At 44.6% G+C, this 15,111-nt stretch overlaps 1 protein-coding gene across 5 annotated transcripts in view; it reads right to left on the bottom strand.

Moving 5' to 3' along the window:
* Positions 1 to 226: 226 nt before the first annotated feature.
* LOC139411563 (pleckstrin homology domain-containing family A member 7-like) overlaps positions 227 to 15,111 on the bottom strand; it is a 135,357-nt gene continuing 120,472 nt past the window's right edge. For 3 of the 5 annotated variants that reach the window (XM_071158055.1, XM_071158056.1, XM_071158060.1), the window contains 6 exons: positions 10,632 to 10,862; positions 7,427 to 7,648; positions 7,072 to 7,205; positions 6,821 to 6,966; positions 3,533 to 3,686; positions 227 to 956 (listed from right to left, as the gene is read on the bottom strand). In XM_071158055.1, coding sequence (XP_071014156.1) covers positions 3,547 to 3,686; positions 6,821 to 6,966; positions 7,072 to 7,205; positions 7,427 to 7,648; positions 10,632 to 10,862 — 873 coding nt within the window. In that variant the 3' untranslated portion in view covers positions 227 to 956; positions 3,533 to 3,546. The remainder of the gene's footprint in view (positions 957 to 3,532; positions 3,687 to 6,820; positions 6,967 to 7,071; positions 7,206 to 7,426; positions 7,649 to 10,631; positions 10,863 to 15,111) is intronic. The other 2 variants (XM_071158057.1, XM_071158059.1) reach the window with 1 other exon arrangement.

Here is a 15,111-nt window from a genome sequence, read left to right as displayed (position 1 = left end):
CAGTCAACCATATTATTCAACTGTCATCCACAGAGTAGTACAATTATTAAACTGGCGCAATAACATATGATTTAAATTCAATACTGTACAATAGGCTATAAAACCTAAGAGTTTTGGGGGTTCACATTCTCTGAATACCTTAGTATATCGTTATTATTTTATAACGGTTATTACGACTACTGCATGAGTCGGTTGTCTGAAGACAAAACATTTGATAAGGCAAATGTCATGTTAATATCTTTAATATTTACATTTGTAATAATTATCATTGTGCAACCTGCCCAAGCCATCCAGAAAATACTATGTTCAATGTTATTTTCCTCCCAATGTTGTAAGCAAAAATAAAAATCAATTTGGCAAGCCATTAAGAGACTGGCAGTGCTAGATACAAACACAAATGACATTTCAAGTGATTTGGTGTAAGAATATCATCTGAGTTTTGACAAAAATACAATCAACATGACACATGTTCAGTACCTTATCATGTTCATATCAACCTTCCAGTTGGTGAATACTCTCATGAACTTTTTTTTGAAAAAATACAAGTTCCCTCCAAATTCAGATCACACTGCAATACAAAACATTCTCACCTTGAAAATATCTCTTTCAGTTCTACACTATGATACAGTATAATGCTAAAAGTGCAATAACATGTATAAAACCATTTTCTATTATGGGATTAACATCTGTTAGACACTTCCAAAGTTAATATGCACAGCAGCTTTCACGGCAGACATACATTTTCTTAAGAAAATAGTTACTTCATTTTAGCTCCTAAAAATGCATCAGCGAGTAAGTCCTGCTGCGTGCTACTGAGGGAAGGTTAAATGTTCACTAACACTCATCTACTGTATAACAGTGTAACTGTCAGCACCAAACAAAGTCTTTCTTTCTTCAAGAATCCAGGTTGTATTGTCATCATGGAACAGCACCTCAGTGTCCAGAAAGTGCATTGGCTGAGGGAAAATCAACAAAACACATCAAGTTAGTTTAGGAAGACTATGAGAAATTCTAGAACACCAAGCAGAATGGAAGAATGGGAGGAAATGAAGAATACATTCTTAGCTGGGATCCAATCAAACAGTATTAGCAGGGTTTTAGTCTAGTAAAGTAGAAATATATATATATATATATATATATTAATCAAATACCATGGTCTTACTGAATAACAAAGTACAGTACTGTACATGGGTAAAGGTTATTAACCTAAACGCATCCCAGCCACAATGAAGATGATGCAGCAGAACTCACCACAACATAAAGTGCATCATACAACACACCAGATCTTTAAAAGGGAATATTAGTCTCATAGGAAACCATGAGAAAACTACCTTTTTTGAAAGTGAGAAAGACAAAACCCCCAAAACCCAAGTGACCATACACCACATATGGAATTAATGGATCATTGTACCTTACTGGCTCGACTGTAAACTCTCCTTCCAGACTCATATTAAACATCTCCAATCCAAAATCAAATCTAGAATCGGCTTTCTATTTCGCAACAAAGCCTCCTTCACTCACGCCGCCAAACTTACCCTCGTAAAACTGACTGTCCTACCGATCCTCGACTTCGGCGATGTCATCTACAAAATAGCTTCCAACACTCAACAAACGGGATGCAGTCTATCACAGTGGCATCCGTTTTGTTACCAAATCACCTTATACCACCCACCACTGCGACCTGTATGTTAACAACACCCACCCGTAGCACACGTTCCAGCAGGTACATCTCACTGATCCTCCCCAAAGCCAACACCTCATTTGGCCGCCTTTCCTTCCAGTTCTCTGCTGCCAGTGACTGGAACGAATTGCAAAAATCGCTGAAGTTGGAGGCTTTTATTTCCCTCACCAACTTTATACATCAACTATCTGAGCAGCTAACCGATCAATGCAGCTGTACATAGTCCATCTGTAATTAGCCCACCCAATCTACCTACCTCATCCCCATACTGTTTTTATTTTATTTACTTTTCTGCTCTTTTGCACATTATCATCTGCTCATTTATCACTCCAGTGTTAATCTGCTAAATTGTAATTATTCGCTCCTATGGCCTATTTATTGCCTACCACCTCATGCCTTTTGCACACACTGTATATATACTTTCTTTTTTTCTACTGTGTCATTGACTTGTTTATTGTGTTATTGGCTTGTTTATTGTTTACTCCATGTGTAACTCTGTATTGTTGTCTGTGTCACACTGCTTTGCTTTATCTTGGCCAGGTCGCATTTGCAAATGAGAACTTGTTCTCAACTGGCCTACCTGGTTAAATAAAAGAAAAAGAAAAAACTACATTGTGAACTGGGAAACATTCTCTGCTCTCTGTCTTTCTGTACAGCATGTCACATAGTGGAAGACTTTTGTGTCATTTTTTCCCTCAAACTCAACTCACATCACAACAAACTTGAAGCAACTGAATGAAATGCTAGAGTGTACTGTTAAACCAAGCGGTGAAAACAACAGTCACACAACAACGTCATACTGTGTGTGAGACTGACTCAGTGAACACCGTTTGTTTCTTTTAGAACACATACAGGAGCTGTATCTTTAGGTATCCTTTGGAAACAAACATAGCTGTCGTTTACTCTATAACAATTTCCTTTCCAAATATATATGTATGTAAGTGCAGATTGTAGGCTTGGCTGTGCATACTGAACCATCTCTAAACACATTGTCTGCATCCCAAATAGCATCCTATTCACTACATAGGCCCTATGGGTCCTGGTCAAAAGTAGAGCACTATATAGGGAATAAGGTGTCATTTGGGCATTTCCAAATGTCCACACATCATAACCTCTGACCCCGACCCTTTCAGCTGAGCAGCACACATGGATGAGGAAGGAAACAGGACAGGGTTGTTGATAGACACCAACAAGGTGGAAGACACCAAATATACACAAAGACATGCACACAGTCCCACACATATTGCAGAGTGCCATGGATAAGGAAGGGGATCGGGTTAGTCGTCAAGGATAGCCAACAGATGGTGCATGATTGAGCCAGTACAGAGCCTGAGAGTGCTACAGGCCAAAGTTAACTGGACACACTCACACAGTATCATGATCAGTCCCAATGTGTTTGCACATTAAAAATAGTGTCACTTTAATTTTTCTCCCTGTTCTACATGTATTGTTGAATACTGTTAGCAGTCTACAGATGGTGGGATAATTGGTGTTGTGGAATGCAGCTGTGAACACTTGTTCCACTGTCAAGGTGCTGAAGCAAAAGGTGTCTCACTTCTTTGTTAATTGCACACAATGCTCACGTAGCTAGTGGCATTTGTGTTGCCCCCTTACCCTGCCCAACACACATTTTAGATAAGGTTACAAAAACAATTTACAGACAATTAGCACATTGAGATTAGCTGGCTGCCTGCAGATGTGTAGGTATGCTGACGGTAATGAGACGGGTGATCTACTACCTTCGGAATTACAACAGTGCAATGATCATGCAGACAGAGAGGTGTGAAGCAGCATCCATGTTAGGGAGAATTAGTGAAACCTCAATACCATTAGCATGCTGTTAGTCCTTACTTTGTTTTCTCTGATTAGACAAACGAGAAGTGAAATCCGTTGCTTAGAGGAGGAGGAGGGGGAGGTGCCTGAGAGACAGGAGGAAGAGGAGGAGGAGGTGGAGGAGGAGGTGGAGGAGGAGGCACGGTGGGGATGTTAGGTTGCAGTGGTACTACTGAGAAGTAGATACAGGGAGAAGAAGAAGAGGAAGACAGAGAGGAAGAGGAGAACAGGACATTAGTCACATTAGGAGCAGCACTGACAAATCCAAAGGCAGTGTTGTTTTTAAGACCACTTAAAGCGAGACCGATTCAAGACCATGACTGGGAGGGGGGCAACCAGAAAAATGCCAGGAAGGTGGCGATCAGAAAAAATGTGATTCCAATTCAAGACCATGGTTGTAATTGTGTCAAATCGCAACCATAATTGTCCAGTATTTCTGTGTTGATATTTCAGAAGAACATATGGATGGTGTAGACATTCAGAATGGTAACAATATGCTGCTGAGGAAAACAGAGAGACACTCCACTAAGGATCCCTTACCCAAACAGGTCTGTAATAGATACAAAGACAAAATATACAGTATTACATCTTCCCCAAGTCTCCCCTTACTAATAGTGAGAGCGCAACTTTCAAACAATGTCCCCCACTCCTCCCTACCAGCAAATCAAGGAAATTCTGACGAGCGTGACAAAGTTTAGGGTAAAGGACAGTAATGTTAAGAGTAAAGTAGGAAGCCCAGGTTTGAATTGGCGATAAGATTTTAATGTGTAATGAAAGGAGTGTATATATTTGGCCTGGCAAAGTGGTTTTATGGGCTGACTGAATGGAAGCTGATTGGTGTCGGCCAGAAATTAAGTCCTCATTGTCCGAGGCAAAGTCAAGACCGAATTAAAACATTTCCGACACCGGGACAAGACTGAGACACCCAACATGTGGTCTCTAGACTGGTCTCAAATACTACAACACAGGGACAAGACTGAGACACCCCACATGTGGTCTCTAGACTGGTCTCAAATACTACAACACAGGGACAAGACTGAGACACCCCACATGTGGTCTCTAGACTGGTCTCAAATACTACAACACAGGGACAAGACTGAGACACCCAACATGTGGTCTCTAGACTGGTCTCAAATACTACAACACAGGGACAAGACTGAGACACCCCACATGTGGTCTCTAGACTGGTCTCAAATACTACAACACAGGGACAAGACTGAGACACCCAACATGTGGTCTCTAGACTGGTCTCAAATACTACAACACAGGGACAAGACTGAGACACCCCACATGTGGTCTCTAGACTGGTCTCAAATACTACAACACAGGGACAAGACTGAGACACCCCACATGTGGTCTCTAGACTGGTCTCAAATACTACAACACAGGGACAAGACTGAGACACCCAACATGTGGTCTCTAGACTGGTCTCAAATAATACAACACAGGGACAAGACTGAGATACTCCACGTGTGGTCTCTAGACTGGTCTCAAATACTACAACACAGGGACAAGACTGAGACACCCCACATGTGGTCTCCAGAGTGGTCTCAAATACTACAACACAGGGACAAGACTGAGACACCCCACATGTGGTCTCCAGACTGGTCTCAAATACTACAACACAGGGACAGGGGCTGGCTGGGGCCACTCCCACCATGCCCAATAACAAACAAGACACCAATCTAACTTGAACACTAAACATACCGTACAGTAAAACAGTCAAATATAAGATGTCACTTCAATCAATTATCATGTGGCTGCATGTCAATAAAATGCCAATGTTTATTTCTGAATTATACATAATCGCATTGAAAGAAGTTTCCTTTTATACCAAAGAGTTGAAAAAAACATTGATTTGGTCTGACAAGATGCCTCGTGTGATGTATTCTGAAATTTCTCTATGCTGGAAAGATTGTTAGAATTGTTGACTCTGCTCTTCTGTGCATATTAAGCTCCATCACATCCTGACGCTTGAGTGTAAGTCTGTGTGACAGAGAGAGAGAAGAGAAAGAGAGAGAAGAGCGAGAGAAAGAAAGAGAACGAGAGAGGAGGAGGAGAGAGAGACGCAACTCATCTAAAGGGCTGCTACTGATGATGCTACTGGAAGAGTGAACCTGCCTGCTGCAAGGTAAAGATGAAAAGTGATCTGGGTGTCTTTTATGAGAGTTCAGAACCATGTTCAAAGAGCCAGCTACGGGAGGATGCAGTTGAGAGCCTGAGCACAGTCTTACTGGGTCATTGATCAGCCTCACAAAATATCCTCATCAAGAGAATCCTCCCCGTCTGAAAGATTAGACACGGATCGCAATTATCTCTGTCTTTACTCATAAGGCCCACACTTATAAGAAATAATATTGAGTTATTAGGAGATGAACGGCCTGATAGGCCGGCTCTGCACCTTTCCCCTCCCCTCCTCCATCATCCACAGAGCACTCTTGAAAGCGAGCTACCCTCTCTTTATGCCGTCTTCAGCTATCCAGAGGATGTCAATGTGATGCAAGGTAGATTTTACTGATATTGTCAGACACATACTTGAAAGATAATAATTTCTGAAAGTGTTTGGCCCTGACATGACGAACATCCACACAAGAGCGTCAGTCTCTTAGAATCTGTGCATGAACCAAAAAGGGGAGGACTAGGTACTCAATCATAAGTATAGTTATTGGAAATGACACATGATTGGCAGAAGTTGTACCACCAAGTTCATGTTTGAAGAGTGAAGACTAAAACATAATGTGGAAGTTTGTAGTGAGAAGATGACCAGTTATTCAGAACATTCATGTATGTCTATCAACACCGTCTACAAAATATAATTTGACGTTTGGAAATGTTGGAAACCTTTTATGTATACAAATTCAAAGAAGAGTCACTGAGAGCATCAAACAGTCCTTTTCTTTTATCCCATGCAGTCATGAGTTTCTCCCAGCCTCTGATACATTAGTGTTGGTATTACTGCAGACTAGATGCAGAGTGTGTGTTGGTATTACTACAGACCTGGTGCAGAGTGTGTGTTGGTATTACTGCAGACTAGATGCAGAGTGTGTGTTGGTATTACTGCAGACTAGATGCAGAGTGTGTGTTGGTATTACTGCTGACTAGATGCAGAGTGTGTGTTGGTATTACTACAGACCTGGTGCAGAGTGTGTGTTGGTATTACTGCAGAGAGTGTGTCCAGTTGTGTGTGTTGGTATTACTGCAGAGAGTGTGTCCAGTTGTGTGTGTTGGTATTACTGCAGAGAGTGTGTCCAGTTGTGTGTGTTGGTATTACTGCAGAGAGTGTCCAGTTGTGTGTGTTGGTATTACCTGCAACCTGCTTGCTCTTGAGGGAGGCCTCTGAGGCCAGGGCGTAAGACATGGTGATGATCCTCTCCTGCTTCAGTAGGGCTGAGTCCAGACCCACCACCTCTGGCTGGTCCACCGCCACAGAGGGCCCCGCCAGGATCTGAACACTAATCACACGGACACACACACACACCATTACACAATGAATTGAATGGCCTGTCAAACTGATCTTCCATATTGGCCCAGTGAGTAGTGGTGGTGCTGTAATATACCTGGACTTGGCCAGAATGTTCTTGATGCGCTCCATGTTGCGATGGCGAGCCTCCACCTCCTGAGGGCTGAGAGGTTCCTCAGGCTCTGTGTCTATGTAGCGCTCAGGGATTAACACCTTCTGAGGTTTGGCCAGCTACACACAGAGAAACACACACAGTAGAGGTTTCCTACTAACAGCTATTCGACTCTAGTACCATTACTGTAGGGATTAGGAAATATAACCATTGAAGCTGAAAACAAGTCTATTCAATAATTTAAACATTGTGAAAGTACTAAGTCCTTAATGAAATGTTAAAGTGACCAGCTCTGACTTGGTGAGGTTTGATGGTGGAGGTGGTGAGGATCAGGTTGTACCTCTCGGCTGAGGTCCAGGTCATAGTCCAGCGTCTCCGGGTCCACCTCCTGGGTAAGTGTGGACGTGGCTGTAGAGCGGAGGGTCAGCCACTCATCTGACTGGGACCGAGGTCTATCACTGTGCTCTGCTGGACACTCCTCACCCTGGACCACACCCCGCGCCTCCTCCCCCTGCACAGCCCGCTCCAGCAACTGCAGGTCAAACTCCTGCTCTCGCCTCCACTGGAGGAGGAGGGGTAGACAGACATGACAGTTACACACAAACACTACTGCTTCACAGACACAACAGTTACACACCAACACAACCATATTGCTGCTTCACAGACAACAGTTACACACCAACACAACCATACTGCTGCTTCACAGACACAACAGTTACAGAGCAACACAACCATACTGCTGCTTCACAGACATAACAGCTACACACCAACACAACCATATTGCTGCTTCACAGACAACAGTTACACACCAACCCAACCATACTGCTGCTTCACAGACACAACAGTTACACACCAACACAACCATCCTGCTGCTTCACAGACACAACAGTTACACATCAATTCAACCATACTGCTGCTTCACAGACACAACAGTTACACATCAATACAACCATACTGCTGCTTCACAGACTCAACAGTTACACATCAATACAACCATACTGCTGCTTCACAGACACAACAGTTACACATCAATACAACCATACTGCTGCTTCACAGACACAACAGTTACACATCAATACAACCATACTGCTGCTTCACAGACTCAACAGTTACACATCAATACAACCATACTGCTGCTTCACAGACACAACAGTTACACATCAATACAACCATACTGCTGCTTCACAGACAACAGTTACACACCAACCCAACCATTCTGCTGCTTCACAGACACAACAGTTACACATCAATACAACCATACTGCTGCTTCACAGACAACAGTTACACACCAACCCAACCATACTGCTGCTTCACAGACACAACAGTTACACACCAACACAACCATTCTGCTGCTTCACAGACACAACAGTTACACATCAATTCAACCATACTGCTGCTTCACAGACACAACAGTTACACATCAATACAACCATTCTGCTGCTTCACAGACTCAACAGTTACACATCAATACAACCATACTGCTGATTCACAGACACAACAGTGATACACCAAAAAAAACACATTATTAGTCCCCTTTCCAACTGTTGACTCAGGATTTTTTGCTACAATTTCAAGGCAACATCCAGTGTGAGACTCTACAGATGTTGATTTCTTCTTCTCTGTAGCTATACTGTATATTGTGCATTTTCCCTTTTTCAAATAAAAAAGGTGATATTTCTGTGTGTGTTTTCCATTCAAACATACATACAACGGTATACAACATAACAATTGCAACAGTATTCTCCACAGGCAAAACCACCAGCGTGTACAGGCCTGTTGATGGGGGTGTGGTGCACATGCACGTGCAGTATGTGAAGTCCCAAGCCCTCAGACCACAGCATGCATCACTCTACTTGTGCAGTCAGTGATTAGGGAGAAGATGAGGAGGAGAGAGGGATCCATCTAGCTACATTCATTTACATGTACATATTGGTCCCAGGCATCATTGTGCTTACTAGACAACAAAAAAAATGCCCACTGCAGTAAATACCACAAATACATATTTAATAAACATGCAATGAAGAAAAAACACATGGCAAGCATGCATTTATTAGGAATATTTGTGTTTATTTCTTATTTGCAAACCTCTACATTAAATATGTGGAGAAGAGGGAGGGAGCTTAGTGATCCTCCATTTGCAGATTAACAGAGAAATAATATGCTGACTTGAGTTCTGATACGACTGTAAATGATTGGCACAATGGATACATGTACTTTACATTAGGCATTGCTGTATGTAGAGTCTGTTAACAAGGAGAGATACGTGGTGGTAAGATCCACAAGTCACCACAATCAGAACTGCATTCACACTGCTAAAGTCAGGCCTTAGAAGCTTTTACTCATATACAAAGACTACACGACTAAAACGCACAGTATTGTTGCATCGTATCAAACGACAAGGCACATTAAATGTATAATGTGATGAGTCAATAGATGATGTTAGAAAATGTTTAATCCAGCAGTCTATATCCACACTTATCCACTCTTTAAAATGGCAGTGAAAATAAACAATGTAAAAAGTCAAGTTTTTTTAATCTGCAGGATTATGTATGTTTTGTCTGAGCAGCACAATGAGACCTGGTTAGAGAATGACAGACCGTTCTAGAAGAAGGGTATGTGGTTAGTATCTTAGCAGTGGGCTGCACGAGTGGACTGATAGGAACACAGACTGAAACACTGTCATGGAGCCTGAGAGTAGGTCAAACTGCAGTTTAGTCAGGGTGGGACAGATTGAGAGAGTTATTAGCTGCTGTGTGTATCTCCAGTATTGAGGTAACATTAGAGAAATGCGGAGAGAACACTTGTTGTTTAGCCAGGGGTGGGTGTAGGGAGGAGAGAGGTAATGGCTATGGGCCGTTAATGCATCAGTAGGGATATGATTCAGTGTAGCACAATCAATCACCTACAATCAACCCCCACAAAGATGATTTACTGGAACTGCATTAATGCATCAGTGTTTAGTACTAATAATTCACATAAAGATTCTCACAAGCTAACCAACAAAAAGCACTTTGACACAGTTAAAGATGGTCGACATATAAGAATGTCGTTTCCATATCTCCCAGAGCCTTTAATAGAGTTGAGGAAGTGAGGTTAATCATTACCATGATCACTATCATAGCAGAGTCTACTTCAGTAGAGACAGACTGTAGTCTAAAATGCATTATGTGAATATCTCTCAATCCTTCCAATCATTTTCTTGCGATGGAGTCAAGGACATTTGAAATCAGGGGCCCCGCCTATTCTGTCCTTTCTGTTATTGCATATTATTAGTCTTTCACTTCCTAGGTGAGAACACCAGGAGTTCCACCTGCATGTCACACCACAGCATCTCTCACCTCTCACACAATCACAGCAGTCAATTCTCACACCCACTTACCTGCTGCACCAGCTAGTTCAGGCCAACTCACACACTCAAACTCACATCAACGGCACTATGAAAACCCTACGCAACTGAAATGTATTAGTGGTCGCATGCATTGTTACTTTGTAGCTGTAGCTCTAATCGTCATGCTTTAGGCGTGTGAGGCGTAGCTCTAACGTACTGAGCCCAGGTCTGCGGAAAGGGGGCGTTGCTGTGATGATGAGGAGGAGGAGGCTCGTGATGAAGAGGCCTGGCGTTCTCCTTGACTCAGGGTCCTCTTGCGCTGTCGGACCAGAGCTTTCTGGTGCCTCTTCATCCTCTGCAGCTGCTCCTCAGCACTCATCCTCCCCCTGCTCTGCTGCTGCAGCACATCCCCAGAGTACAGACGCTCCAAGGCACTCTTTGGTCTCTCCTGAGAGGAGGGAGGGAGGGAGGGTATAAATTAACACAGCCCACGACACCAGCAAGAGAGAGCGGGAGGGAGGGAGCAGGGGAGAGGATGGCAAAGGAAGAGGGGGAGACAGAGAGGGAGAGGGAGAGCAGGAGGGAAAGAAAGGAGAGATTAAAGAGAGTTTAGCCTCCACCATAATTTTACATTAGATCAAGATGCAAAAAAGTCTGGGAGTTTTTAACAACGAGAAATTTAGAATGTTGAAGATTTTTTTGGGGGGAGGACAAAAAAACGTAATAGTTTAAAAAGTATACATTTTATAAAAAAGCTGTATACAACACTATTCCAGACCGGTATGTTTTAAAGTTTGAATGGGGTTTCTAGCTTAATCTCGGCCTGCACTCCCAGACGATGAGTTCTCGGTCCATGTTGCAACATTAAAGAGGTTCTCCTGTATACTTTTTAGCCAGTCGATCTGAAAGCTGCGCTCACGAGCCAAAAGTGGTCCCCGAAAACTGCGTACTACGAAACATACACTGTATATACAAAAGTATGTGGACATCCCTTCAAATTAGTGGATTCGGCTATTTCAGCCACACCCGTTGCTGACAGGTGTATAAAACTGAGGACACTGCCATGCAATCTCCATAGACAAACATTTACAGTAAAATGGCCTTACTGAAGAGCTCAGTGACTTTCAGCGTGAGACCGTCATAGGATGCCACATTTCCAACAAGTCAGTTTGTCAAATTTCTGCCCTGCTAGAGCTCCCCCGATCAACTGTAAGAGATCTTATTGTGAATAGTATACGTCTAGGAGCAACAGCGGCTCAGCCGCAAAGTGGTAGGCCACACAAGCTCACAGAACGGGACTGCCGAGTGCTGTCCTCGGTTCCAAGACTCATTGAGTTCCAAACTGACACTGGAAGCAACATCAGCACTGTTTGTCGAGAGCTTCATGAAATTGGTTTCCATGGATGAGCAGCTGCACACAAGCCTAAGATCACCATGTGCAATACCAAGTATCGGCTGGAGTGGTGTAAAGCTCGCCACCATTGGACTCTGGAGCAGTGGAAAAATGCATTCTCTGAAGTGATGAATCACGCTTCACCATCTGACAATCCAATGGACGAATCTGGGTTGCCAGGAGAAGGCTACCTGCCCGAATGCATAGTGTCAACTGTAAAGTTTGGTGGATGAGAAATAATGGTCTGGGGCTGTTTTTCATGGTTCGGGCTAGTGTTCCAGTTAAGGGAAATATTAACACCACAGCATACAATGAAATTCTAGACGATTCTGTGCTTCCAACTTTGAGGCAACAGTTTGGGGAAGGCCCTTTCCTGTTTCAGCATGACAATGCCCCCGTGCACAAAGCGAGGTTCATACAGAAATGGTTTGTTGAGATCGGTGTGGAAGAACTTGACTGGCCTGCACAGAGCCCTAACCTCAACCCCATCAAACACCACCCAACATTAGTGGCCGACCTCACTAATGCTCTTGTGGCTGAATGGAAGCATGTCCCCGCAGCAATGTTCCAACATCTAGTGGAAAGTCTTCCAGAAGAGTTGTGGCTGTTATAGCAAAGATGGGATGAACTCCATATTAATGCCCATGATTTTGGAATGAGATGTTCGACGAGTGTCCACGTACTTTTGGTCATTTAGATATGTGCACCACATCATTGCTACTTCTCAGGCTCTGCTGTGTGTGCATCTTGGGGTCGTGGCTAGAACTTGAATTGCTAGGGAGCTGGCCCACGTGGGGAACGATGTAGGTAAAATGTCGCAGCACAGCTTCCAGAATATGTTTTGCTTTCAAACTCAGGATTTCATGGCTAATTGAACTAAGTCATTCTTCTCATATTATGCATGTATGATCTACATATTGACACATCAAGCCCAAAGCAGGAGGCTTAAAAATACTTAGTGGTCGCCAAAGTTCCGGAGCATGTCTTTAAACCAGTCATTCATTAGCATTGCATAGGCTGTCTTGCACCCCCCTCAAGTTGTAGATGATTAAAAGGCAGCTGAAATTCCTGATTTGGCCTCATTTGAGATTTGGTTCATTAAGAAATGCTAGCGGCCATGACTGAATTTAAACGTGAGTTGATTTCGGCGTGTAGTTTGATGTGGGTGTTTTGTGTGTGTGTGTGTCCGCAGGTGGAAAGAGTTAGCCAAATTCTTTCGACTAGCATCACTACTCTGGACGGTTCTGACTTAGAATATGTGGACAACTACAAAGACCTAGGTGTCTGGTTAGACTGTAAACTCTCCTTCCAGACTCACATTAAGCATCTCCAATCCAAAATTCAATCTAGAATCGGCTTCCTATTTCACAACAAAGCATCCTTCACTCATGCTGCCAAACATACCCTCGTAAAACTGACTATCCTACCGATCCTTGACTTCAGCGATAACATTTACAAAATAGCCCCCAACGCTCTACTCAGCAAATTGGATGAAGTCTATCACAGTGCCATTCGTTTTGTCACCAAAGCCCCATATACTACCCACCACTGCGACCTGTATGCTCTCGTTGGCTGGCTACATATTCGTCGCCAGACCCACTGGCTCCAGGACAGTCTTTATAAGTCTTTGCTAGGTAAAGCACAGCCTTATCTCAGCTCACTGGTCACCATAGCAGCACCCACCCATAGCACGCGCTCCAGCAGGTATATTTCACTGGTCACCCCCAAAGCCAACTTCTGCTTGGCCGCCTTCCCTTCCAGTTCTCTGCTGCCAATGACTGGAACAAATTGCAAAAATCACTGAAGCTGGAGACTTATATCTCCAACTAACTTTAAGCATCAGCTGTCAGAGCAGCTTACTGATCATTGCACCTGTACATAACCCATCTGTAAATAGCCCACCTGTCACGCCCTGACCTTAGTATTCTTTGTTTTCTTTATTATTTTGGTTAGGTCAGGGTGTGACATGGGTGATGTGTGTTTTTGTCTTATTCTAGGGTGTTTGTACTGTCTAGGGTTTTTTGTAGATTTATGGGGTTGTTTTCATCTAGGTGTCAATGTTATGTTGCACGTTAGCACATTGTTTATATAGCGGTCACGTTCGTCTTAATCGTTTTGTTGTTTTTTGTTTAAGTGTTCTTCTTGTTCTTCATTCAATAAAGATGAATGTATTCACACCACGCTGCGCTTTGGTCCCCTCCATATGACGATTGTGACAGAATAACCCACCAACAATGGACCAAGCAGCGTGGTAACGGACAGCAGCAGCAATCAAAGGACTTCTGGACTTGGGAGGAGATTCTGGACGGCAAAGGACCCTGGGCACAGCCAGGGGAATATCGCCGTCCCAGAGCTGGAGGCAGCGAAAGCAGAGAGGCGCCGGTATGAAGAGGCAGCACAGCGTTGCGGCTGGAAGCCCGAGTGGCAGCCCCAAAAATGTATTGGGGGAGGGCACACGGGGAGTGTGGCGAAGTCAGGTAGGAGACCTGCGCCAGCTCCCCGTGTTTACCGTGGAGAGAGAGGGCGTTGTACCGGGCAGGCACCGTGTTATGCGGTGGAGCGCACAGTGTCCCCGGTGCGTGTGCATAGCCCGGTGCGGTACATTCCAGCTCCTCGTATCGGCCGGGCTAGAGTGGGCATCGAGCCAGGTGCCATGAAGCCGGCTCTACGCATCTGGTCTCCAGTGCCTCTCCTCGAGCCGGCATACATGGCACCAGCCTTACGCATGGTGTCCCCGGTTCGCCTGCACAGCCCAGTGCGGGCTATTCCACCTCGCCGCACTGGCCTGGCTACGGGGAGCATTCAACCAGGTAAGGTTGGGCAGGCTCGGTGCTCCAGATCTCCAGTGCGCCTTCTCGGTCCGGTCAATCCGGTGCCATCTCCACGCACCAGCCCTCCGGTGGCAGCCCCCCGCACCGGGCTTCCTGTGCGTCGCCAGAGCCCAGTTCTCCCTGTTCCTCCTCCCCGCACTTGCCCTGAGGTGCGTGTCCTTGGCCCGGTACCACCAGTGCCGGCCCCACGCACCAGGCCTACAGTGCGCCTCGTCTGTCCTGAGCCGCTAGAGTCTCCCGTCTGTCCTGAGCCGCTAGAGTCTCCCGTCTGTCCTGAGCCGCTAGAGTCTCCCGTCTGTCCTGAGCTGCTAGAGTCTCCCGTCTGTCCTGAGCCGCTAGAGCCGCCAGTCTGTCCTGAGCCGTCAGAGCCGCCAGTCTGTCCTGAGCCGTCAGAGCCGCCAGTCTGTCCTGAGCCGTCAGAGTCGCCAGTCTGTCCTGAGCCGTCAGAGCCGCCAGTCTGTCCTGAGCCGTCA

The sequence above is a fragment of the Oncorhynchus clarkii genome, chromosome 6, assembly GCF_045791955.1.
Source record: "Oncorhynchus clarkii lewisi isolate Uvic-CL-2024 chromosome 6, UVic_Ocla_1.0, whole genome shotgun sequence".
NCBI classification, from domain to species: Eukaryota; Metazoa; Chordata; class Actinopteri; order Salmoniformes; family Salmonidae; genus Oncorhynchus; species Oncorhynchus clarkii.
The sequence above is the reverse complement of the archived record's forward strand: the minus strand, read 5'-3'. Positions and strand labels throughout refer to the sequence as shown.